Source organism: Lissotriton vulgaris, chromosome 7 (assembly GCF_964263255.1).
Source record: "Lissotriton vulgaris chromosome 7, aLisVul1.2, whole genome shotgun sequence".
NCBI lineage: Eukaryota > Metazoa > Chordata > Amphibia > Caudata > Salamandridae > Lissotriton > Lissotriton vulgaris.
In genome coordinates, this window is record NC_141695.1 from 895487480 (window position 1) to 895512559 (window position 25080).

At 43.0% G+C, this 25080-nt stretch overlaps 2 protein-coding genes across 4 annotated transcripts in view; both read right to left on the reverse strand.

Annotated features, from left to right (window-relative positions):
- HMGXB3 (HMG-box containing 3) overlaps positions 1 to 25080 on the reverse strand; it is a 558172-nt gene that overhangs the window by 34955 nt on the left and 498137 nt on the right. For all 3 annotated transcript variants that reach the window (XM_086931317.1, XM_086931319.1, XM_086931318.1), the window contains exon 19: positions 21265 to 21474. In XM_086931317.1, the coding sequence (XP_086787443.1) occupies positions 21265 to 21474 (210 nt within the window). The remainder of the gene's footprint in view (positions 1 to 21264; positions 21475 to 25080) is intronic.
- On the reverse strand, positions 17149 to 18654 carry LOC147702652 (uncharacterized). The gene has a single exon (XM_086928398.1). It carries the CDS (start codon positions 18652 to 18654, stop codon positions 17149 to 17151), a length of 1506 nt encoding a protein of 501 aa, XP_086784524.1.

Genomic DNA, 25080 nt, shown 5'->3' on the forward strand with positions numbered 1-25080 from the left:
CTGATCCTGTAAGAAAACGGGTACGATAAAAACAATGCTGAAGGCATTGCTATTTTTAGCTGTCCTAATGCTAGATCAGTCGTCCTGCTCTATTCAACTTTTTGAAAACAAGTAGGCCTTCTTTCGTGCCCAGAGACTCCTTAAGCGAGTGTTTTGCACTTTACAAGAATACCTAACATAATATTTTATGCTTACTTGTAGAGAGCACAATTCAATTGGGATGGTACACTGGAGCTAATAAGATGGGATTAGTGTATGCCATGCCTGGGACTTACATAAAGCGGTACAAAAGGGGGTGGTAATGGACGGAGCATCTGAAGTAATCAAACACTCACACCCAGTCAAAAGATCTGGGTTTAATCCATCACCGTTCTTTAGCCCACTCTGCCACCCCAGTTCAGACATGGCTATATGCAAATCAGTCTGACCCTGTGCCTCATGGGAACAGTCCAGCCCGAGCTGCCAAGCCATGCCTTCCCTGGACCGGAAACAAGCATCCGAGGACCGGTTTCTGGCATTCCAGCCGTCTTCAGCCCGGCTTGCTTGAATCCAGTGGCAAAGTGAGCAAGGGACTCACGTCTGAGCATACCCTGCCACACTTATGGCGGCCAAAAGCGGTACAAAAGGGGGTGGTAATGGACGGAGCATCTGAACTAATCAAACACTCACACCCAGTCAAAAGATCTGGGTTTAATCCATCACCGTTCTTTAGATAAAGGCATATGTCTTCTGTTTGTTTGTGGAACTCAAGGGCTGAGGAGGCGGTATAAGGGGAAACGTTCAGGGTTTTAGGAGCTACTGTGCCTAAACTCTCTTGAACTAAGGGCATTAAATAACTAATCCCTTAATGACCCACAATTCAAAAATTATTTTTCCGAAGTGTTTTTGTACTTAAGGAAAGAGCTGAAAACACTCCTCCTTAAGAAATATTTCATAAACAACTGTAGATTAAACATGTTTGTGTGTCGGGAGGTTGAAGATGAGCCTGGCTGCTGAGTTCTGGATGGTGGGTAGTCTTCTAGTGAGTTGCTTGTTGATTCCGGTATAGAGGGTGTTCCCATAGTCCAACTTGCTGGTGACTAGGGCATGAGTGACAATTTGAAGATCTTCCTCAGTATTTTCAGAGTGTGGAAGCAGGATGCTGTGATAGCGTTGACTTGTGCAGTCCATATCCAGTTTGCGGTTGATGATTATTCTGAGGTACCTGGCGTGGGTTTTGGGTGTGGGTCAGAGTTAAACTGTCTATCATGGTACTGAGTAGCATCAAGAGATAATAATTTTCAAAGTTTTGAAGAGATTTTTCTGACAATTCTTTACGGAAAAAAATCAGAGCCCAGTGCTCCAGGATCCTAACAGTAGGAGTGGGCAAAATGAACTGACCTGTCACACCTGTGTTGCATGATGTGACAAAGGGGGTACTGTGCGGTTCTTAAAGGCAGAGTGCCCGTTGTCTATGTTATTCTTTGAGTGGCAGCCTATTGGTTAATGTCTCATATTGCCTTTTCTTTAAAATAAAGGTCTGTGTGGGTTTTCCTTAGTCAATGTTTATTAATGACAGGTAATTCTGGATTGCACAACTATTCAAAACTATATAAAAATCTAATGTAATCTGGCCATTTTTGACCCTCTCTAAAGGCTACAGATATATATATATATATACATGCTCTGAAACGCGTAAGGCAAATGGACATGAAAGTTGGAGCTGTAACCCTGTTCCTTGCTAATAAATGGTTGTGAAACTCATCAGCTGGAAGAGTCCGTCTCTGAAGGCAGGGCATTCTTTGTGAGGAGATTATATATATATATATATATATATATAGAGAGAGAGAGAGAGAGAGAGATATATCTATCTATCTATCTATCTATCTATATATATATATATATATATATATATATATATATATATATATATATATATTTATATATATGTGAAGTGCTATATTAATAATATTTAAGAAGTGCTCTGGGAATCCCAGGTGTGGGTGTGACTACCCAGTGCTTACAACTATCGATGATGATGATCCCCTGGAAGAGAACCAGATTTCGTGGTGCTGTCAAGGTGCTGACAGGTTTGCCTGTGGCGTGCCAACGGTGCTCCCACTGCGTGTCCGCACTGCAGCCACCATTAAATAAGTCCTGGGAGGAAGGAGGAGTGCAGTTTACATTGGGCAGGGAACCAGTGAATTTCTTTCCGATGCAGATAGATGATGGGAAATCCAATTATGTCTCTACCTGCGCAAATGTAGGATGGGAAATCCAGTGATGTCACTTCCTGTGCAGAAGGGCACTTGCAATCTTAGCAGAATCATGTTTTCTTAAGTTGGCCAGACTAGTATGTTTCAATTTTGAAATTCAAAACGTGATCATGTTTTCATTCTTACTCTCTGCATGTGCAGCAAAATGTGCACTGAAACAAAATTCAATGTATTATGATTCTGCCATCTCCTTTCTTAAAAAGATGTTGTTCTAAAGGAACAACATCTAAAGGAAGCTTTCCTCTCAAGATGTTCTGTTGAAGGTTCTTCCTGCCTGAAATTCACTGAGTCTATTCATTTCAGAAGTCTGTCATTATTTTACGTGTAACAAGATTTGCACAGTCACGTCCGATGACATTAGGGCAAATGGGAGTTCATTATTATTAATTTAAAGGGATAGTACAAGATATTGTTGCATTTTAATCTGTATTGTGATTTGTTCAGCCTATGTTTTTTTTTGCTCACTTCACGCTGACTGTAATGAGTTGTGCTCTATACTTTACTATAGAAGTGGGCTAATTTTGGAGGTGAGCCAGAGTGTCTTTGGAGATTTTTACAGAGCAAACCCATGCCAGTCTGTATCATACTTCGAATGCCAATTCCCTGTATATAAGATTATTTGACTAACCATATTTTGCTTTCTGTAATGAACGGAATCTTTAAATAAACCTTATATGATCTCCAACTGATAAGTGACTCAAGAAGGCTTATTTAATTGATTATGTTACTTGATGTATTGTCAATCATGATCTATTTAGGGTCACATTTCCTCATTTACTCTTGAGGACAATAACACCCTCGATCCTGCTCCAGCTCTTCAACTCCTTTAACTCAGGTTATCTGGTGAGATAGTGTTAACACAACCACTAGACATCATATTCTAACACTTATTAGAGATAATAAGGCAAAATAGGACAGAAAAAGCTGCAAAAGTGCGTTCCTATTTAGATGTTGATGTCTTTGTTTGGAATGGTTTTAAAACACCATTTTACAAGAAAAATACCTTTGCCTGACTTATTATCACTTATGGTCAGATACGTGTCTGGAATAAACTGTATATCATTTTGCTCACCAATTATATTTTTTCTCATGGTAAAGAAAGCCTTTTAAGAGCTTGTCAAGCATATGAATGTTGCAAACATGTATTTGGCTTTACGTACACGGACAACGCTGATTACACAGGATTTAAGTTTCTGGTCTATGTTCCTTTTTACAGGCACTCCACATTTATCATGCCATATATAATATTGTGTTCAGTGCCTTTCAAGTTTTATTTATTTTTTGGTGTGCACTTACTAAAAACATCGATAAGTATTTCATCTATGTTTATGCACCATGTGATTCACAAAGAAGGTGGAGCATCACGTAGCAAAAAAAAGTGTATAAAAATGTTTGCTGACCAGGTGTATGGTGTGTGATCAAGAGCACTAGTTGCTCGAAACGCGTCGCCTGAGAGGTTGAAATAAATCTCCCTTACTGCAGCCTTGGGTCCGTGTCTTCATTGCAGGAGTGTGCTGATTTGAAGATTTGGGTCGTACGTTTCACGGAGGAAAGCTGTCCCCGTTCACGGTACCCGCTCGTCAGCAAGAGGTCTTGCTTAAACGGCTAACTGCGCTTTTTGTTCCGAGGAGGAAATTTGCTTGACCCCCTGAACCGAAGTAGCAACCTCGAAAGGTGGACAACGAAGACGCGCTAACGGCTGGTCTGATAGGCGAGCTGAGAGCGAGTGGCGTCCAACCGCAACAGAGGTGTTATTCCGGGAATCACAGGTGACGAGTGCAAGGTGCAGCAGTAAGAAGACCGACATTGGCGTTTGTCATCGGTGCGTTATCAAAATTAAAACCCTCTCGTAAGCACCATGTCAGCGAGTTTGGATTGAGAGCGTGAAGATGCTGCGGAAGCGCTTTTCAACAATGTACGGAAGAACGCTTCAAATGCTACCGCGGCTATCACCCAGCCCAGCAGCGTGCAACAGGACGCTAAGCAGTTACTCAAAACCCTTGAAAAAAAGACTAAGTCTGAAATCACGAAATGGTGGGAGCACAAGTCGCTCACCAAATAGGTGGAGGCAGGCAGGGTTCCGGGTGGTCTACGGATTATGCTGGCGCCTAGCTTCGAAGACCCCAATCCGGCTATGTTAAAAGAATGGGGAGAAATGAACTTAGATGCCTCAATGAATTTGGTAAGAGTCCTTATTAAGTATGCCGTCATAGATCGGGAAAAGCTACTGGAGGAAATTAAAAGCTTGGATGAGCAGCTGGACTCTATTACTGATCCTGAAACTAAATTGTTGGTAACATCCACACGTAAGGAGATAAGTGAAAGGCTGCGTAAGCATGAAGAACGCATCAAAGTCAGAAAAGTGCATAAATTTGCGAGGGATTTAAAGGACTATGAGACCGGTCAGATATATACATTCTCTCGCAAATACGACAGAGCAAAGCAAGTCAAACTGACCAAGCAAACAGTCACTGGTGGTGGCATGGCTAGAACCAACCCACTGGAAGAGGCTAATGAAAACTCTGATGCGGAAACAATCTCTTTGGCCAGCACATCAAGTACATCGCTTTCTGAAGCAAGCATTATGGAAGGAGGCCAAGCAGGAAGAATATTAAACCTTGGTGAAGAGATTGATTTTTTAGTGGAGGACCGGCTGCAAACATTGCGTCCCAGATTGCGAAAGAATCAAAACGCAAGGGGCGCAATGCAAAACGTCACGCAAGACGAAAGAAACGAAAAGCCTCAGCAGCAGCAGCAAAAAAAGAAGAAGCAATGGTACAACAAAAGGAAACAATGAGGGATTGTACCATAACAAATTTATTCGATGTGGTTTTAACAACGGCAGAAAAACAATTATTATCATTAGGACTGAACTTTTGTCCTGAAAGTTCATTTAACTATACCAACACCAGAGCGGATGTCTTTAAGTTTATCCGCAAACTTAAATTAAAGAAATTCTTTTCTTCGAAACCGGCACCCAAAGACAAGGAGAATAATGCTAAGCGAATTACTAAATCTTTGGCCAACACGACAGCTCCAGCAGCACGTGATGCTAGGCTGCTATTTATTTATTTATTTTTAGAGTTTTCTATAGCGCAAACTTGAACCGATTAGGTTATCAGAGCGCTTTACATAGCACCAGTTCCGTTACAAGTTATCACAGCAGTTTACATAGAATCAGTTACGTTGCACATTTCAGGATCTTGAACCGATTAGGTTATCAGTGCGCTTTACATAAGACAGCATTCGATGTCCAGTGCCCTCCTCCGCCGTGTAGCGGGGGACCTCTTCCAACCCTCCGAAGTCGTCGAGCTGTCGGGACTAGGCTCCTGGAATGTCAGCTGCCCCTTTACAAGGCACTTTACATAGAATCAGTTACGTTACACATTTCAGGAACACATTTCTTTTTGCTCTAGTGAGTAGGGTTATCTCTTCACACGGGGGAAGGGGAACACCTGGCTATATTCCAACAGTTCCACAGGCGATTAGTCGTTAAAGCTATAGTTCTAAACACAGGGAGGGGATACACATGGATACAATCTAATAATCACATAGGATACTAGTCGTTAGAGTTGTCTTCTATCCTGACAGGAGGGATGTGACTGGAAACACTCTAAGGGTACTATATAGGGGTGGTAGAGAGTACAAAGGACCACTGCAAACACTACACTAGTACCAACATAGAGGAGGGGTGGGTGGGATGCAAGGGTCTGGAGGGAAGGGCTAGAGTCCAGCGAAAACTGTCCGAACAAACAGCAGCATTCACAGCATAGATGAAAGGTGGGTAGGATGCAGGGTATGGAGGGAGGGTCTAGTCCACGAGAAAAGTCCTCCAGAGTCCACCAGGGCACTATCCTCTGCGTTCGTGTTCGTGTTCCCGGAGCCTGTGTCTGCCGGTCAGAGAAAGCGTGTCTCCCCGGGCGCCATTTTAAAGTCAGGCACCGGCTACACAGCGTGGTCAGCAAGGGGGAAGGGGGGGCAAGAGTCTCGGCGGGCGACAGCGGGTGGCAGCGGGGGCCTACATACCGCTCAGTTGATCAGCGCCTGTCCGACTCGCCCCCGGTCTCCGCTCTCCTCCCTGCCATTCTTCAGCCCGGGCTGGCAGCGGGCGTCCGCCATGTTGGGTCCCCGGCAGGGACCGATAGCAGCCAGCCAGCGCCGCTCCACAGACACCAGCAACGAGGTGGCAGCGGGGGACGCGGCAGGAGCCCCACACACGGCTCGGGTGCACAGCGCCCATCCGACTCGCCCCCGGTCTCCGCTCCTCCTCCCCGCTGCTCTACAGCCCGAGCTGGCAACGGGCGGCCGCCATGTTGGGTCCTCGGCGGGGATCAGGAGCACTCAGCAATCGCCGCTCCACCGGCACCAGCAGCGATCTGGGTAGCCCTGCAGGTGCCCCACACCCTCCGCCACACTTATGAAGCGTGTACGTCGCGGGGGGCCTCCCAAGGATGCTGGGCTCCAGGCCGGAGCAGCGCGCTGGCCGGGAGCCGAGACGGTCCACGTCCTTCCTGTCTCGGCTCCTCCCCAAATATGATGAATGATAAAGCCACATCCTCTCCTAGGGGCCTGAAGAGGGGATGAGGCACTCTACTGAGGAAATTGAACCCACAGACATATCTAGTGCTTCCAAGGCAACACGTTGTTTCCCAGCACATGGATGCTACACGTGTGTATGAGGTAATTGAGCAATGAAACATGTATGGTGCTCGGAACTCCCGTGACGGGTGTTTGTGGCGCTCACCTCTTGCTGAGCTCTCTCGTTGGTTGACTTTTACAGGAGCATCAGAAGTACCTCCCAAAGCTAATTTACAGGTGTGAAATTCCTCATGTGGGGATGAAAATATTTATTTGAATCATTTTGCAAGTCTACGTTTTAGCTTTCTAATGTTGAGAGGTACATATGGAAGCCACAGCATCGATTTCTGAAGATGGGGACCAGACCTTTTGGGTCGGCCAGCTGAGAATACCCTTTCTGATCTGGGGGAGTCTGTGAACTCAACTTCCAATGATGGAGCTATCTTAAACACACAGAGCGAACTTTACAATGTGGACATTTGCCAAAAGGGAGCCGGAGAGAGTCCATTCAAACCGGTAAGCACATTTATGCCTGTTATGCCTAAAGACGCGGTAGACATTTATCACGAATGTGTTATAGAAGATCTGAAAAAGTTAAACCGCGTGGTGCAGGCACAGACACATAAAAACAATGCCATGGTGAATCAATATAACATGTTGATGAAAAAATTGAGTCAAAATCAGGAAGTGGTGATTAACAAATCGGACAAGGGTGGGAATATTGTTTTGTGGAAGAAGGATGAATATACTGTAGAAGCCATGAGACAATTAAATGACACCAATTGTTATGAAAGGTCGAATGGGATGGCATATAAGAAAGCCAAGGATGAACTGAAAAAGATGCTAATCTCATATAAAAGAAATAATTCGATCTCACAAACTGAATTTGACTTTTTACATGTTGAACATCCTGTTATACCCATTTTATATTTGATCCCAAAAATTCATAAACAGAAAGTCCCTACACCGGGCCGACCCATTATAGCGGCCATCAATAGTGTTGGAGAAAATATTTCTCGCTATATTGACTTCTTTCTGCAGGACATTGTCAAAAACTTACCGAGTTACCTCAAAGACACAGGGGACTTTTTAAACAAATTGGATCAATCCAATGGCAAGATAATTGGTGTTTGTTGACCCTTGATATAGAGTCTTTATATACGTCAATAGACCACTCGAAGGGTTTAGAGGCTATCAGACATTATCTTGGTCTACGATCATGTGAATATTATACCCACAACAAAATGTTATGTGAACTAGTACATTGGTGCTTGCATAATAACTACTTCATGTTTGCTAAGGGTGTATGGAGACAGGTCCGTGGTGTGGCAATGGGATTGTGCTTCTCCCCCAGCTACGCATGTTTACACGTGGGCTGGTGGGAGGAGCGCGGTCTCATCGAAACACCGGGATTTCAACATGTGCAATACTGGAAACGGTTTATTGATGACGTGTTCTGCATATGGGAGGGGGATGAGGAAAGTGCCCATTCCTTTGTTGATGCACTCAATAAGAATAATGAAAATCTTTTCTTTACCCCCAACATCAGTAAAGTGCAGGCAGACTTTTTAGACGTCCATGTAACCATTGATAATAATGCTGTAACCACGTCCTTATTTCGAAAACCAACTGCTGGAAACAGCATATTACATGCCAGTAGCAAACATCCGCAACATGTGATCGCCAATATTCCATACGGTGAGCTGCTGCGTGTTAAAAGGATTAGCAGTACCCCTGAAATATTTGAACAGGAAGCCCAGAATACAATTAACAGACTTAAAGCTAGAGGTTATAATGATAAAGTTTTGAACAATGCTCTGAGACGTAGCCGTGAAAAATCTAGGGAATCGCTACTCAGATCAGAAAAACCAGAGCCAGAAACAGATAATAATACACCTCGCTTAATTCTGACCTATAGCAAACAAGAAAGACAAATTAGGTCTATTGTTAAGAAACACTGGCCCATTCTTATGACAGATGGTTTCTTTAGTGATACACTTTCAATCACTCCTACAATAACCTACAAAAAAGCCCTAAGCATGCACAATAGTCTGGTGAAAAACAGTCCAGAGCTGGGTAGTGGCAGTGCCTGGCTGAAACAGAAAGGTTTCTTTAAATGCTCCTCGTGTAGGGCGTGCAAGTTTGGTGTAAATACCACTCACTACAATACACCTTTCAGTTCCATCAGAAAAGCTATCCGGGGTAATTACAATTGTCAAAGTGAGTATGCAGTGTATGTCCTGACATGCACCTGTGGCCTACGATATGTAGGCAGTACTAAACTGCAGGTGCATGTCAGGATCCTGCAGCACTTACGTGCAATAGTAAACAATGATAACACATACCCGGTAGCACGCCATTTCAGGTCAACCCATAACAATGATTTGTCAAAGTTGACATACTTTGTCATAGATGTGGTGGCTCCCCTCAATCGAGGTGGTGACAGAGAAAGATTATTGAGGAAGAAAGAAACAGAATACATAATTGAGCTGGACAGTAAATATCCCAACGGTTTAAATACAACAGAAGATTTACATCATTTGTTATAATAATTCACATGATTTCTGTTCACTTTGTGTGTACTACAGAATACTTCTTAAGTAGATATAGAGCGAATATTTATGTGTTTTTTCTATATCTCATTTTTTCAAGGTCTTTCAGAACTAAAGAATATGTACAAATACAGAAAATTCTAACTGCATCAAGTTGCACCTTGGGTGAAACAATTGAGAAATTTCATCTTAGAAGACTATGATAACTGATACTAAGCTTCATAATTGTCACTCTCTTCTGAACACTATGTATATATTGTTGATGGGTTATTCTTTGTTATCAACAAAAAGGTTTTTTTTGCTTTCACTGTTTTAATATTATCACGTTATAATTTTCATCTCAGTAATCACTTAGGGTTTGTTTTAATATTATGGGCACTTGGAGCACGTTTGATATATTCCACTAGGGAGGAAACTCTCATATATGAATTCTGAAATCCAGTTTATACATTACTAGGTACTGGGATACCAAGTCATGAGATTTGAAAGCTGTAAATAATGATGTATATAGATAAATTATATGTAAATTAGTGTATATAGGAAATTTGTATATATATATATATATTTTTTTTTTTTTCTACGTGTTTATACTTTCTTTCAAATTTTTGTTGGAGTATCGCTCCAACAATGTTATTTGTCATGACATTAGAAATCTGGAGCAGAACATGTAATAGTAATGGTTTATGCATTCATGCAGTTATATTGTGTTCAGTGCCTTTCAAGTTTTATTTATTTTTTGGTGTGCACTTACTAAAAACATCGATAAGTATTTCATCTATGTTTATGCACCATGTGATTCACAAAGAAGGTGGAGCATCACGTAGCAAAAAAAAGTGTATAAAAATGTTTGCTGACCAGGTGTATGGTGTGTGATCAAGAGCACTAGTTGCTCGAAACGCGTCGCCTGAGAGGTTGAAATAAATCTCCCTTACTGCAGCCTTGGGTCCGTGTCTTCATTGCAGGAGTGTGCTGATTTGAAGATTTGGTTCATATATATATATATATATATATATATATATGTATATAGAGAGAGAGAGATATATCTATATATATATATATATGTGAAGTGCTATATTAAAAATATTTAAGAAGTGCTCTGGGAATCCCAGGTGTGGGTGTGACTACCCAGTGCTTACAACTATCGATGATGATGATCCCCTGGAAGAGAACCAGATTTCGTGGTGCTGTCAAGGTGCTGACAGGTTTGCCTGTGGCGTGCCAACGGTGCTCCCACTGCGTGTCCGCACTGCAGCCACCATTAAATAAGTCCTTGGAGGAAGGAGGAGGGCAGTTTACATTGGGCAGGGAACCAGTGAATTTCTTTCCGATGCAGATAGATGATGGGAAATCCAATTATGTCACTACCTGCGCAAATGTAGGAAGGGAAATCCAGTGATGTCACTTCCTGTGCAGAAGGGCACTTGCAATCTTAGCAGAATCATGTTTTCTTAAGTTGGCCAGACTAGTATGTTTCAATTTTGAAATTCAAAACGTGATCATGTTTTCATTCTTACTCTCTGCATGTGTGCAGCAAAATGTGCACTGAAACAAAATTCAATGTATTATGATTCTGCCATCTCCTTTCTTAAAAAGATGTTGTTCTAAAGGAACAACATCTAAAGGAAGCTTTCCTCTCAAGATGTTCTGTTGAAGGTTCTTCCTGCCTGAAAATCACTGAGTCTATTCATTTCAGAAGTCTGTCATTATTTTACGTGTAACAAGATTTGCACAGTCACGTCCGATGACATTAGGGCAAATGGGAGTTCATTAATATTAATTTAAAGGGATAGTACAAGATATTGTTGCATTTTAATCTGTATTGTGATTTGTTCAGCCTATGCATTTTTTTTGCTCACCTCACGCTGACTGTAATGAGTTGTGCTCTATACTTTACTATAGAAGTGGGCTAATTTTGGAGGTGAGCCAGAGTGTCTTTGGAGATTTTTACAGAGCAAACCCATGCCAGTCTGTATCATACTTCGAATGCCAATTCCCTGTATATAAGATTATTTGACTAACCATATTTTGCTTTCTGTAATGAACGGAATCTTTAAATAAACCTTGTATGATCTCCAACTGATAAGTGACTCAAGAAGGCTTATTTAATTGATTATGTTACTTGATGTATTGTCAATCATGATCTATTTAGGGTCACATTGCCTCATTTACTCTTGAGGACAATAACACCCTCGATCCTGCTCCAGCTCTTTAACTCCTTTAACTCAGGTTATCTGGTAAGATAGTGTTAACACAACCACTAGACATCATATTCTAACACTTATTAGAGATAATAAGGCAAAATGGACAGAAAAAGCTGCAAAAGTGCGTTCCTATTTAGATGTTGATGTCTTTGTTTGGAATGGTTTTAAAACACCATTTTACAAGAAAAATACCTTTGCCTGACTTATTATCACTTATGGTCAGATACGTGTCTGGAATAAACTGTATATCATTTTGCTCACCAATTATGTTTTTTCTCATGGTAAAGAAAGCCTTTTAAGAGCTTGTCAAGCATATGAATGTTGCAAACATGTATTTGGCTTTATGTACACGGACAACGCTGATTACACAGGATTTAAGTTTCTGGTCTATGTTCCTTTTTACAGGCACTCCACATTTATCATGCCATATCAAGTACTGGTTGATACATAGTGTTCGGAGGTGTGTGCAGAATTACAGTTTTTGGCATCTCTGTCATCCTGCTGTCTACTTCTGAGGCCTGAGAGAGGAACGAAAGTTGCAGATGATGGAACTGAAATAAGGGCATGATAGTGAATGAGGAAAAAGAGAAGAACAGCGTGAGAGACACGGAATAGGAGATGAAGTTAAAAGGGGGTTGTAAGTGTAGACACGAAAGAAGGGAACAGTGATAAAAGAAGGAACAGAAAGGCATGTGCGATGTGCAAAGCAGGGAGAAAGGGTAGCTGACAGGAGAGAAGGGGGATGGTAAGACTAGTAAGGGCACGACAGTGGAATATATGTGAGGTGAAAGGAAAAGTGCAGCGAGAAAGGAAGGAGAACCAAAAAAAAGGTGAGGTGTAAAGAGAGAGTAAACCACCTTAAACTTAACCCCGACAAGACCGAACTGGTTCTTGTCGGGGGTGCCTCCAACCCTTGGAGGCCCCATTTTTTGGCCTAAAAGTCTAGGCCTCCCCCCCCCTCCCCACAAACTCTGCAAAAAGTCTTGGGGTGATCATCAGCAACGATCTCTCGATGAAACCCCAGATCAATGCTGTGGTCTCCTCTAGTTTCTTTCATCTACGCAAAATTCTAAAAATTGCGCGCTTCCTCACCACCTCGGCCCTCACTTTGACCCTTTTGGCGCTGGTCATTTCTAGAATTGATTACTCCAACTCTCTTTATGCCGGCATTCCTTCCTATCAATTGTACCGCCTCCAGCTGGTTCAGAATCAAGATGCACGGCTAATCTTCCATCAGCCCAGACATCAGCATGAGCGCCCCCTTCTGAAGACCCTCCATTGGCTCCCAGTAGCAGAACGCTGCTATTTCAAACTGGGCTACACTATCTTTAAAGCCCTAGCTGGCCTTGGTCCTCTGTTCATTTCTTCTCTTCTTTATCACTATGTCCCTCCCCGCAATCTCCGCTCTTCTCATCTTGCCTTACTCAATGTCCCAGCTTTCAGGCGTAAGAAACATGACGGGCTCAGATTTTCCTTCCTAGCCCCTTCCTTTTGGAATGCACTCCCCCTAGAATTCAGACTCACTGCCTCTTATCCCCACTTTAGATCCCTTCTGAAAACTCATCTGTTCCGCAAAGCTCATAACTAAGCCCCCCTCCGATCTGTCCCCACACGCTCACAGCGCCAAGAAACCGTTTGGTGGAAGTTGCGCTTTACAAATACTTTTACATTACATAGCAGAGAGAGACAAAGAAGAGGAAGGGGTAGTAACAGTGGATGAGACACAATAGTGGATAGGGTGAGATAATTTAAATTGGAAGGAAGGAGAGTGTAGGGAGGTGGGAGAAAGTGGGAAAAGAAGGTAGGCAGGTGTTATGAACAGGTATTACAATAATAGTGTAAGAGACAGCATTGATGAGTGGGAATTGGAAGGAGGTACAGGGTAAGAAAACAAGTTACTTACCTGTAACTTCAGTTATCCAGTATTGGTATCTTTCATAGATTCACATGCCTGAATCATTCCCGTCGTCGAGGCGGGAGTCCCACGGTAAATAAAAAAGCAGTGCCAAAAGCACTTTGTAGTAGTAGGCCCTAGAAAAAGGCCTGAGGCCTATATTATAGTAGCCTATCTACATCATTATGCTAAAAGACCCAAAGTCTTTGCTCCAACCAATCAGCTCACAGCACCCTCTAGAACCTTCCCTGCAGAGCCAGCTCTCCTCAGATTTTCGTAGCACAAGTGGGAACAAGTATCCCCAACTTAGAGAACTGACTCGCCGGGGAGGAGGGTGGGTGCATGTGAATCTATGAAAGATACCAATACTGGATAACTGAAGTTACAGGTAAGTAACTTGTTTTCTTATCCAGTATTGGGGTATCTTTCATAGATTCACATGCCTGAATCAGAATAGCATGCAGTAAGCCAGGCAAAGTCGGTTGCGGATGGTGGGAGACTTATTACAGTGCACCCCTATGAATGTATTGTCAACAACCAACAAACGCCTAGAGATTGAACTATTAATAAATCATGTTCAAATTCAACATTGAAATTATGCATTTTCTAGAAAGAAATCTTAAGCATCATACAAAAATACACAACATGTTAGCATATGTCTGCATATTTAAAAACAATCTATTAAATTGCATGTACTTTATATGAAATAAGTGAACATCAGTACCTGAACATACTCCTTATGGAAACAGGTGAAGTAAAACAGCTTGGGCCACTGCCGCATCATCCTGATTTGCTGATTGCAGGCAGTAATGTCTTGTAAACGTGTGGACATTCTTCCATGTCGCAGCACGGCAAATGTTCTCAAGCGTCACTCCTGCAAACAAAGCTGCAGACGCTGCCACAGCTCTTGTGGAGTGAGATCGAACAGATCTTGTCAATGGTCGATTAGCCTTGATGTGGCAGAATTGAATAGCGGATGCGATCCATCTTGAAATCGTGGCTTTAGTTACCGCTTTCCCCAATGTAGTCTGGCCATAAGCTACAAACAGTTGATCTGACTTTCTCAAAGTCTTGGTTCTCTGAAGATAGAATTTTAAGCATCGTTTGATGTCCAAAGAATGCAATGTTTTTTCAGCCGGGGTTGACGGGTTTGGAAAGAAAACTTTCAGCTTGACCGGTTCATTTAGATGAAACTGGGAAGGCACTTTCGGTATGAACGTTGGATTCGTTCGTAAAGTGACATAGTCCTGGGAGAAATGTAAAAAGGGCTCCTTTATGGTGAAAGCTTGAATTTCTCCCACTCTTCTTGCGGAAGTTAGCGCCAGTAATAAAGCAATCTTCCATGTCAAGAACTTTAGGTCGGCTCTATGGATAGGCTCGAACGGATGCTTCATCAGCTGTGATAGAACCGTGTTGAGCTCCCATTCCGGTGGTGAGGGCTTCACTGGGGGATAAGCCCGGAACAGACCCCTCATAAATTGCTTGATTAGCGATGAAGAGCAGAGTGATTGAGTGTTAGTCACCTTTCTGTACCTGGATAAGGCCGCTAAGTGGACCTTTATTGATGAAAAAGAAAGACCAGATTGCGCTAAATGCAATAAATAGGGTAATATCTTTTCTGCCGGCGCCTCTATAGGGTGTAAAGCACTAGAGATGCACCATGCGCAAAAACGCTTCCACTTGAGACGATAAGTTTTTAATGTACTCTGGGCTCTTGCCTTCTCTAAAATGTCTCGGCAGTCCTGAGGAATTTGAAGATGTTCGAATTCTAGGAAGTTAGGAGCCATGCGTGCAATTTCAGCGATTGAGGATCTGGGTGAAGTACCAGACCCTCGTTGCATGACAGTAACTTCGGAGTTACACGCAGTTTGATCGGTGGTTCGTGTGAAAGTAGCATGAGTTCCTGAAACCAATACTGGCGAGGCCACTTGGGAGCAATGAGGAGAAGGCGACAACTCTCCATTTTCATTTTGCGCACCACTCGTGGAATCAGAGGGATCGGAGGGAAAGCGTATGCATAGGTCCCTGACCATCGCATCGAAAGGGCATTCCCCCTTGACCCCTGTTGAGGATATCTGCTGGCGTAGTACCGGCATTTCTTGTTCTGTTGAGTCGCAAATAGGTCCAACCTGGGTTTGCCCCATCTCTGAAATACATAGTTCAACTGGTCGTTGTCCAGTTCCCACTCGTGGCAATCTGACAATGTTCTGCTCAGTTTGTCTGCCAAGGTGTTGTAGAGGCCTCTGACATGCTCCACTTTGAGAGTTATGTTGTGAACTGTTAACCATTTCCATAACTCTTGGGCTTGTTTTGGATAACGTTGCTGATCTCGTTCCTCCCTGCTTGTTGATATAAAACATGCTTGTGGTGTTGTCCGTTCTGACTAGAACCGAGGACCCTACTATCCTGGGGAGGAACGCTTGAAGAGACAGACAAATGGCTTTCAACTCTAGACTGTTGATGTGGCATTTCTTGTGTTGCTGAGACCATTTTCCTTGCACTTGCAGGTCCTGGAGATGACCACCCCAGCCCTCCATGGACGCATCCGTCGTCAGAATAAAATCCGGAGGATTCTGTAAGAATGAGAGCCCCTGTTCCAGATTGCTGATCTGAGACCACCATTGGAGTGCATGCACCATCCTGTTGGTGATTGTGATGGTGTCCTCGAAAGACCCTGTCGCTTGATGCCATTGACAGTTTAGCTCCTCTTGCAGTGGCCGCATCTTTAGACGCGCCAATGGAATGAGGTTGATGGCTGAAGAACACATCCCCAGAAGTGATGCAAATAGGCGAACTGAAAGTGACCTTCTTCTTGCCAGTTTTTTGGCCAACGCCTGCAGTCGGAGCTGTCTCTCTCGAGATAAGGATGCCTTGCATTCCACTGTGTCCAAGCAAGCTCCTAGGAACAACAGGTTTTGTTTTGGATCCATTTTAGATTTTGTTCTGTTGATTGTGAGGCCTAGCGATGCGAAGAGATTGCGGCATACTGTAATGTCGGATCTTACTTTGGCCTCTGATGGACCTTTGACTAGCCAGTCGTCCAAATAAGGGAAGACCTGCACTTTTGCTGCCCGAAGAGCTGCTGCCACAGGGGCCAGGCACTTCGTGAAAATCCTTGGGGCCGACTTGAGGCCAAATGGGAGAACTTTGAATTGATAATGGGCGCCCGCCACCGTGAAACTGAGGTACTTCCGATGGTTTGGGTGGATTGGGATGTGGAAGTATGCGTCTTCCATGTCCAAGGAAGCCATGTAATCTCCCTCGTTGAGGCAACTGAGAATGTCCGAGAGGGTGACCATTCGAAATCCTTGCTTCTTGAGATATTTGTTCAGATTGCGTAGGTCTAGGATCGGTCGCCATTCCCCTGTTTTCTTTTTTATGAGGAAAAACGGGAATAAAAACCTGCCCCTCTCTGATGATTTGGAACTTTCTCTATTGCGTTTTTGAGAAGCATAGCTTGCACTTCCTTGAACAATAAGTGAAGACGAGGGGGAGGGGGACCCCTGGGCGGAGTTGGTGGAGGTTTGGTGATGAACTCTAGGGTGTGACCATGTTGGACCAAGTCTAACACCCACCGATCCGTTGTTATATTCTGCCATTGCTGTTGGAAAGCAGATATCTTCGCGCCCACGGGAAGGTAAGGGATTGGAGGTGGCGCCCAATTGCTCTCACTGTTTCTTGTGACCGTCTCTTTCTTGGTTGTTTGTGCGCCTTCTTCCTCCTTGGCGAGAGAAACCAGCCGATCCAGATTGTCTATAAGAGGACTGATAGTTTTGGCGGTATTGTTGTTGATATTGCCTGCCTTGCTGGTAATAACTTCCTCTGGACGAATAACCTCGTCCTCTAGCTCCTCTGAACGATCCTCTTTTATATTGCAATGATCCTAGTGACTTTGCAGTATCTGTGTCAGTTTTAATCGTTTGGAGAGCCTCATCGACATGTTTCCCAAAGAGGGACTCTCCGTCATATGCCATGTCCAGTATTTTCAATTGAACTTCCGGACGAAATGTAGTGGCTTTTAACCACCCTTGACGTCTCAGGACAGCTGCCCCAGCCAACTGTCTGAAATTCGTATTAGCCATATCTAGAGCGCAGTCGATGGATTCTTCCGCTGCCCGCTCTCCTTCCATTAGAACTTTCCTGGCTTCTTGTCTTTTGTCCTCTGGCAACAACTCTATGAAGCTAGCCATTTCTGACCACATTTGGCGATCGTAGCGCCCAATAATCGCCATTGAATTTGCTATCCTGATGGATGCTGCAGCCATAGTGGAAAACTTTTTCCCAATAAGGTCTAATCGTCGCCCCTCTTTATCTGGTGGAGTAGAAATAGGGGTAGCTGGGTTCTTTGACCTTTGTTGCGCCGCCTGAGAGATTACCGAATCCGGGCGTGGATGCCCAATAAGGCACGCCGGACTAGAGAGCGGAGCACGATATTTCTTATCTATTCTGGGTAACACAGCAGGCACAGATGCAGGGTTTTTCATTATTTTTATGCCTTCCTTCCAAATATATTCAATCATGGGAATGGCTCTAGATATCTTTCTTGTTTCCTCTTTAAAGTCATGGAGAAAACACTCCGTTTGCTCCACTGTAACCGGGAGCTTAAACCTGGTTGATGCCCTCTGCATCAGGTTGTGAAAACCACCTACATCTTCAGGTGGTGAATCTGAAGGTTGTGGAGTTGGAGGGGACGGCATGGGTATAACATATTCATCCCATGGGTCTGATGAAGGTATGTTAGGCAACTCTCCATCTTCTACCTCCTCTTCTGATGACGTATCCGGAGTTTGTGGAGGCAAGACCGGTTGCGGAGTTTCCACGATCGGAGAAACCGGTGGATGTTGCTGAGGAGGAACTGCAGTATCAGATTGAGGTACTTGCGGTGGAAAACGCTGCTTGTAATCCGCCAGCATAGCCTGTAAGTCTTGTATCAAATTAGGCGGCAACTGAGTGACTTCCGGGACTCTAGGCCGTCTCTGATGTTCCAATGAATGAGGCACTATGATATCCTCCTGGTAGTAGTGTTCAGCGTAGGAATCGTCTTCATCATCATCTTGGCACTTGATGACAAGCTCGGATGGGTGACGTGCCACACCAAAAGCACCCTCATCATCATCATCTTCAAAGTCATCTTCTTCATCATCAGCATAGGTTTCTAGAAGATGAGAAGGCATAAGTGGTGATATATATGAACCCTGTTGTCTCTTATAAGACACGAGTTGAAAGTTCTTTGTCGCTATTGGCGTACAAAAGGCCTGATCCCCAGTGGCAGGTCTTAGTAAAGCTGATCCCATCGATCTTGATGGCCCCGGTGACCAAGGTGCATCCACCTGCTGAAAGGATGCCGTCGTCGACGGGTTTATCGTCGATGAGATCGACGACGAGGGCATCGTCGACGATAGACTTGCCGTTGACGGGACCGTCGTCGATGGGCTCGACGTCGACGGGACAGTCGTCGACGGACTCGACGTCGATGGAGCCACCGTCGACGGGACGGTCGTCGACGGGGTAATCGAAGACGGGCTTGTCGTCGACGGGATAGACGTCGATGCTTTCTTCGTCGACGAGACAGTCGTCGACGGCGGCGTCGACGACTACTTTGTCGACGGGCTCTTCTTGGATGACGAATTTTTCGTTGATGATGGCGTCTTCGTCGACGAGTCGTCCACGAGAGTTCTTTTTGTCACAATACAAATTTTTGTAGACACAATCGGAGTAGTAACAGATGTAGTGGATATCATATCCATAGAAGAAGAGGTTGAAGTAGAGACAGTGGTCACTGGAGAAGAGACAGTAGAAGTCTTACTCACAGTTTTCTTTGCCGGATCGTTGGTGGCTGAGGCTCCAGAGACAGAATGTTTGGATCTCTGTGAAGAGCCTGAAGTAGAGTGGGAGGTCTTAGCATGCTTTCTCCCCTCACTTGTCTTATCCTCTTGAGACCTCGCCCTCTTGCTAGAGGTAGAGGCTCTGTCGTCATCATCCGTGGAAGAGGATTTAAGCCACAAAAGGACTCTGGCCTCCCTATCCCTTAAGGTCTTGGCAGGGAAGGTAAGGCAGATCTTACAGCTTTTTGCCTCATGCTTGGGATACAGGCAATAAATGCAGTCCTTGTGCTGGTCATCCACATGGACCCTCTTCTTCTCGCATGTTCTGCAGGGTCTAAACAAGGCCTTCTTGTCAGACATCTTGAAGCTCTGAAGAAAAAACTGAGTCAAGACTCAGGGAGACTCCCTTCCACACGACGTGCGGTGAAAATCTGAGGAGAGCTGGCTCTGCAGGGAAGGTTCTAGAGGGTGCTGTGAGCTGATTGGTTGGAGCATAGACTTTGGGTCTTTTAGCATAATGATGTAGATAGGCTACTATAATATAGGCCTCAGGCCTTTTTCTAGGGCCTACTACTACAAAGTGCTTTTGGCACTGCTTTTTTATTTACCGTGGGACTCCCGCCTCGACGACGGGGAATGATTCAGGCATGTGAATCTATGAAAGATACCCCAATACTGGATAACAATGTCTAAATAAAGGAAAAGTGAGGAATGGTCGAACGAGAAATAACAAATAGGGATCTGGGAGCAAGTTGAGGTTGAAATAAGGCATAACGGGATTAGAGAGAAGGAAGACAGCACCAAGGAGAGAGAGGTTAAAGTGGGAGTAGGATTAATAGAAGAAGAAACACCATGAAGAAGGTGAGAATGAGAGAGGAGAAAACATGAGATGAATAGAGGAGCTAGGGAAAATCTTGTACTGCCATCTAGGATCTAACATTTCTGAAATCCCTATTAATCAATTTCCGTTCTTTGTGAATGTGTGCTGCTACAAATCCAGTATATGACTAGAAAATCTGCTAAAGTGAACCAAGCCCTGGGCCCAAAGATAAGTTGAGTCTAGAATCAAGTAAAGAAACACATGTTTGCCCGTGGGGCTCACTTGCAAACCAAGTAATCACATTTTCAGCGCTTGGTGCCTTGGCTGCAGTGCAAAGAGAACCTTCATTGCTGCACACAGTGGAAAGACGTTGGAGGGAACATTAGTTAAAATCTCTTAATAAGCACATTTGATCAGAGGCACAGACATTTTTAAACTTTATGAATTTGTATAACGACAGAGCACTAAAATCTTTGTTAATTGCTTACTATAGCTACATTCTCAATGTGCATTTACTGTATATCTAGCGCATGCTTTGTGGGTGTATGCATAGATGCACCTCTACATTAAGTGTGTACAGACAGTTGCAAATTGTGGGTCCATATGTGCACTGTTATATAATATTAAGTGCACACATGTTCATACATGTAATTGTATGTATATTCTTTTTCCATAGCATGACCACTAAAACGTATCAATGCTTCTTAATTATGTAAACACATGGACCACAAGTTAGTCAGCTGGCTTTGTGGTCTGCCCTGAATGTATAGTTCCACAGTTCTCATCTATACTTTGGTCTTATTCAACGGCCTAAGATGAGAATTGTGTGTGTAACTATATGTGTGTGAATCTTCCGTTTTTGTGCCTCGACTAAGAGTATCAGTGGTTTCTGCCTCACTTGGTATGTGCTGAATCTAACTTCATTCGAATGGTCATGTCATAAAATTGTGCATATATGCAAAAGCTAAGCACAAACATCTTATTGACAATTTGACTTTGTGCTAATTGCATGCTGATATGACTCCCATGGTGTACTATTGTTACTTTTGATCCACTGTATTGCCACAGGAGTTTTGAGGGTTCCAATACCAGTACTGAACTGGTCCATGCTTTACAAAAACACTTATAAATACTCTTACCTTCGGTGGCTCCATGGGGTTTGAAAAGCATCCCTGATCCTGCCCCCACATCTGAGTTGCTAACTCTGGGTAACAGGTGTCGACACGCAAAGCTACTGGTGTGGCAATGTCCACCACATAAACTGGGGGCCAGTGGCGTGAGGAGACCAGGAGGTCCACATGGTCACAGGCGCTTTCACCCCGCACAATGTATTTGGAACCGCTAACTACCTACATGGTGGACCGGAAAAGACAAAGACAGAAGAACACATCAACAAAATGTGTCACAGAAGGCATAAGTTACTGACCTGTAAAACAGTTCTTACTCATTGTCATCTTTCATAGATTTAGGGAACCCTAGATAGTCAAAGTTAAGCAGCAGTGTACACATACATTAATTTAACTGTTTCACATTTGCACCTTCTTCTACAGTCTATCAACTTCATTACATGGCCCGTACTCTGACCAATGGGCTGAGGAGAAGCCTATTGCCTCAACCCACTACAGGCCTCCGTGGATTCTGATTTCTAAACTGAAAGAGAAAAAACCTTTAGAGCCTCATAACAGACAGAGAAGAGATACCAAAGCTTAGGTTCTCATAAGCACCATTTTCTTCTCCAGCACTTATTCTTTCATTGATTTCAATGCCTGAATTAGGAATACAAAAGCAATATTGTATACACTGTGTAGACATTATTGTATACATTTTATACAACAAAACAAGTGGGATTGGTTAAGGGGGGCCTAGTTAGACAGCACCACTTACCCCACGACTGCTCTGAATCTTGACTCCTTAGGACCGGATGCACTTTTTAATGTTTTTTACTTTTTATGCTGCTCCTAGAAAGTTATTTATCATCCCCATTCTAAAATAAAAATGGGCTTTAGGAGGGTGAAACCAGCTTTCATTTTTTTACAACTTCTTTCAAGTGATACTGTTTTGTACACTCTTAACTTTTTACCGGTCTCTGTCAGAATCGGGGAAAGCTGTGATAAATTTTTGTATTGTAAATCATGTATTTTTATACTGTGTTTAGATTACCCAGAACTTACTATACTTTTCAATTTGTAAACTGAATGGTATATTGATGTATGACTTTCATGGTTTTATCTTTAAAGACGCATAACGTTTATTGATGATGATGAGGACTGAACATCTAAATATTAGTGCTTTGAGAAAGTATGCACTAGCTTCCACACAACTAATGTCCATCTTTGATATGCCATCAAACAGCAGTGACTGATATGCCTTTCCTGGAGTGCATACCCACTTTTCTTTGCAGTGGTGTGTCCATCTAAGAACTGCAAAGAGATTCACAATGAAATTCAATGTGTGATTTCTGATTTTGAAAAAAGTTGCACATTTGTTTGCACTTCCAAAGAAGACAAAACATGGCCTGATTGCCAGGATTCTTTAGTTCTGTGTTGAAATTGAAGCAACAATATGATGCCTAATGAAGGCAGAGAACTGACCTGAAAAAATTTAGTGAATTTGAAAATAGTCTTTTCCTGTTGCAAACCCTATGATTTTGCAAACCGTAGCATTTTCGACAGCAAAAGGGTTTTGTACAACAGATCCTTGTCAATGAAATATGTTACAGCATACGATCATCAAAAAGTACGTTCAGCATGTCCCGGAGAATATGAGATAAAATGTGCAAATTCAACTGCTAGCTAACATGAAATGAAGCTGTTACCTTAGACAGAATTCTTGAGTGTGTGTACAAAAACAACCAATCTTGGTGAACAAAAATGTAATGATCGCCTACAGAAAGTGACAGCCACTAAACAGACTATTTTCCAAGTAAGAGCCTTCAAGGCACTGGAAAGTATAAGTTAAAAGACTGTCCAATTAAAAGTGTTAGACCAATGTTTAAATCCCTTACGGACGCATTTTATTTGATTCAGCGTATGTCCAAACATTTGCACTAAAGGAAAAGAGACTATTGTTCTCTGAAGTGTCAGGGCGGACAGGATTTTCATCAACCAAAGAGCATATTTGTGAGAGGTTTGTGTCATGCTTGCATCATGCGCTAAACAAACCTATACGACAGATTTATGAAGCCAAACAAAAAAACTTTGCATGGCTCCGAGTGGCTTCTTAGATCTGTAGTAAGGTAACACAGCGCAATTCGCTGCATTGCCTTACTATGCCCTGGGTAAGTGTTCCATAGGCACTGCAGTGGATTCCCATGCAACTCCCATGGAATTTGACGCATTCCAGATTTACAAGGATTTGTAAACCTGGGAATGCGCCAAAATCTTACATCTTCCCAGGGGAGGCGTAACAAGCAGAAATATCTTTATCCTTGTTTTTTCATCTTTCTATGTGTGCAAGGCACATTCTTGCCCTTTCCCTGTGATGCAGCACATCAAAGTGGCTTGCTGCACTGCCCTGCTCCAGGATTTATATAAATATGCCCCCAATTGTCTACTTAAAATACTACCAGATTTCTTCGCTTTAGTGTTGTGTAACCACTAGTACCATGCACTTTCTGAATGCTTCCGTGGATTATTTTAGGTTGAATCTTCAGCAAACTGAAGGGATAAGTTCAACTAATGTAAAATCTCAAGTACTTCCTGTTCTTTGGATGACCAGGGAGATAGAAATACTCACTATGGCGATCCTTGGAAATCAGGAAATGTTTTTGACCAATAGAAATTTTATATTTCTAGCAATGTTGACTCTGAGTATCTGTTTACTTAAATATTCATTTCTGCCAGTCTAAGATTGCCTTCCAGCCCAGTATTTTTCTTTTCAAGAAAATATCTGAAACGAATGCCCTTCCCTTTCTCTGCTTTTGGGACATTTTCTATTATTTCTTTGAGCAACATTCATGAGAAATTCATATTTAAATTCTTTTAGGGGTGTATGTTATGAGTGAGAGTCTGATCAGATTAGAGGAGCTCTTTGTAAAAATTCTAAAATGTGCCCCTGTTGAATTATATCCAATACCAATAGGTCTGGGCTTGCGACTTTCCACTCTTGAAGGTAGCTAGTAGCACTTGGGGTGGTTAAAAGGGAGAATGTGACAAGTCCACAATTATTGCGCGGTACTGTTATGAGGTCTGACAGAATACTCTGCGTTTGGTATTGAATGGTGTTGGTCTCGTGTATTCAATGACTGGTGAAGACCTTATAAAGGGCAGGCTGTCAAATGGTTTGCTGTTAAAAGTAGAAGCTGGTAGGCGAGATCCACTTGCTTGCTTCTCAAACCACAAAAGAAGTTGATGTTTTTGTATTCTAATGAGGCTAAGGAGTTTACGATTTAATTCTCAATTTTACTATCCTGTAATTAATCGCCCACATGTTTACCAAAACATGTATTGCTGCTGAATGGCATATGGAGGATCTTAGCTTGGACTTCCTAAAAAAAAGGATGTACTCTTAAATCCTTCATGGCAAAGAGCTTCAGCTGTGTTAGTCAACTGACGAAATCCTGATGAGAAGAACAAATTACTTGCCTTCAATAGCACAATTTCTGATAGATATTTCATCTAACAGCAGATTCCTCATCGTTTGAATTTCCACAAGCAACAGACTGGATAACAAAACTTTTTTGCAATTGCTCCTGTGCACCAGTAGCTGACTCCATCGAACACCGCATTGGCTTCATTCAGGTTCCAGAAGAAACAGCACAGAGCCATATATGGACACCGTCTCTACATACTGAAGTCAGGTTACAAGAAAATCTTCTGAGCCCCAAGGCGCAGAGTGACAGTACCAGAATGAAACCCTAGCAAAGAACCTTAGGACTTACAAGTCCACTGCACAGAAACTGGATGAGGGTGGGTCAGTAAGGATGCAATGGGGGAATCCACCACAAAGAGTGTTAT